Here is a 1,914-nt window from a genome sequence, read left to right as displayed (position 1 = left end):
CCGCCTTCCCTCAGGGGCTACCCAGTCAACTTGCTGATTGATGACATTGAAACCCATCCCTCAGGGATTTTGTTCTCACCGAAATAGACACTTATTCTGGGTACGAACTCACCTTTTACATTTGCAATTGTTCTGCTGGTACTACCATGAGTGAACTTAAATAATTTGTTATTCACCATCATGATATCCTATACAACATTGTTTTTGACTAAGGAATTCATTTCACTGCAAAAAAAATATGGTATTAGGCTCATGTTTGTGCAATTCATTGGATTTACAACATAATCCCCATCACCTAGAAGAATCTGACATGATGGAATGGAATCATGTAACTCAGTTAATGCTCCCAGCTGGTAAACAACACATAGTGAGGTTGGGATGTTGTCCTACAGTGTGTGGTATAAACTTAGAGTCAGTGACCACCGTGTAGTGTTATTTATCTTACAACAAAAACACATGAAACTGAAAGTCAAGGGGAGGGGGCTCCCTGCACTATTATGCCTAATTTGCACTTGCAAACTTTTTCTTCCCTTTTGTGAAACTTTGGGTTCTCCTCATTTAGAGATATTGATTCCCCAGGGAGGAAACTAACTTCTTTTTTTTTTTTTTTAATTTACAAAAGGTAGGCTATGATTATTAGAGTCACACACAGTTGACTGTCTCAGTGTGACTCAAGACCACAAAAAAACCATTTTTCCTTCACTTCTGAGTCCTGGGGTTAAGACCTAGACCAGCAAGCGTACTGCTTGGGGTCCCTTCACAGGTTTACAAGTTTTTCATTGAGGGCAATCTGTGACTGTGTGAGGTTGGCCAGTTAGGTCACCATCAACAGGTCATTGATGTTGCTGTGGAGCATGGTCTCGAAGTCATCGGGAACTATTTTTGGTACTTGGTTAACCAGGCTCATCAGGAAGTGGCCCACCTTCCTGATGGTATTGTCAGCTGACACCTTTCCAGATAGTATATCCTCTGCATATAGCAACACTATGCTCAGGGTATCCTGGATGCGAGCTGATGCCCCTCCTACTTGCTGCAAGTCACTTGAGAGTCCAACCACTCTGTTGGGGCTAAAGCAGGTCTTCATGATCAGGTCAACTCTGATGCATTCAGTGTCATAGTATGCGTATTTCACTGTCAGAGGTGTGAACAATCCCACGGTCCTCCCAGGGACACCCATTAAAGTGCTGACATAGGCTTCGATGCTCATATGGCCGTTCTGGAGACTTGTGTCCACAGTGAGGTGGATGGGGTTGGGGGCCTCTCGGCTGTAGTACTCATGGATCAGCACAGAGTGCTCTGTGATGTCATGGCCTGCAGCGTACCACCCCAAGATGAGCTTATTTGGAGAAACTTTTTTAGGCAGTTCATACATGTTCTTAGCAAATTCCATGTCAACAGCCACTTCATCTGACTCATTGTGTGACACTGAAAAGCAATTGGTGACCTCCACTGAGTGTTTGTTGACAGTTCCCAACAGGGTCCCGATAACTCGGGCAGCACCCTTGTTGCGTCTCTCGTAGCTGTCCACAGTGGAGGCCAAAATGACTGGGTGCAGCCTGACCACATGGCCACCAGGGAAGGGCCCTAGAAGAGCAGGACCAGGCAGAGCGGGTGCTGGGGTCTGCGCTAGAGCTTGTGCTGAGGCCAGGGTCTGGCTTTAGATGACAGGTTTCATTAAGTGGAAACTGAAATACCATTCAGGGATATTTAGTTCTTCTTGAAACTAACGGTAAAGAAAACAGCAGACCTATTAACAGGTAATTGATCTAGAGATAGCCAAGGTGAAATTGGGTTTCTCTATTCATTAGGGGCAGGGAGGACTATGTGTGGAACACAGGATTATCTCAGTCATTCCATGTGTGATAGTACATGAAAGAGATGAGCAGTTGTAGTGCTGTTCACTGTGCAAAAGTA

The 1,914-nt window shown here is 44.9% G+C and overlaps 1 protein-coding gene across 1 annotated transcript; it reads right to left on the bottom strand.

Moving 5' to 3' along the window:
- Positions 1–371: 371 nt before the first annotated feature.
- On the bottom strand, positions 372–1,575 carry LOC117978733 (eukaryotic translation initiation factor 3 subunit F-like). Its single transcript, XM_034951843.3, has one exon. The coding sequence runs from the start codon at positions 1,388–1,390 to the stop codon at positions 815–817; it is 576 nt and encodes a 191-aa protein (XP_034807734.1). The 5' UTR covers positions 1,391–1,575; the 3' UTR covers positions 372–814.
- Between the last annotated feature and the right edge of the window lie 339 nt (positions 1,576–1,914).

This window comes from Pan paniscus, chromosome 16 (assembly GCF_029289425.2).
Source record: "Pan paniscus chromosome 16, NHGRI_mPanPan1-v2.0_pri, whole genome shotgun sequence".
NCBI lineage: Eukaryota > Metazoa > Chordata > Mammalia > Primates > Hominidae > Pan > Pan paniscus.
Note: the sequence above shows the minus strand (reverse complement) of the source record. Positions and strands in the feature narration are given on the sequence as shown.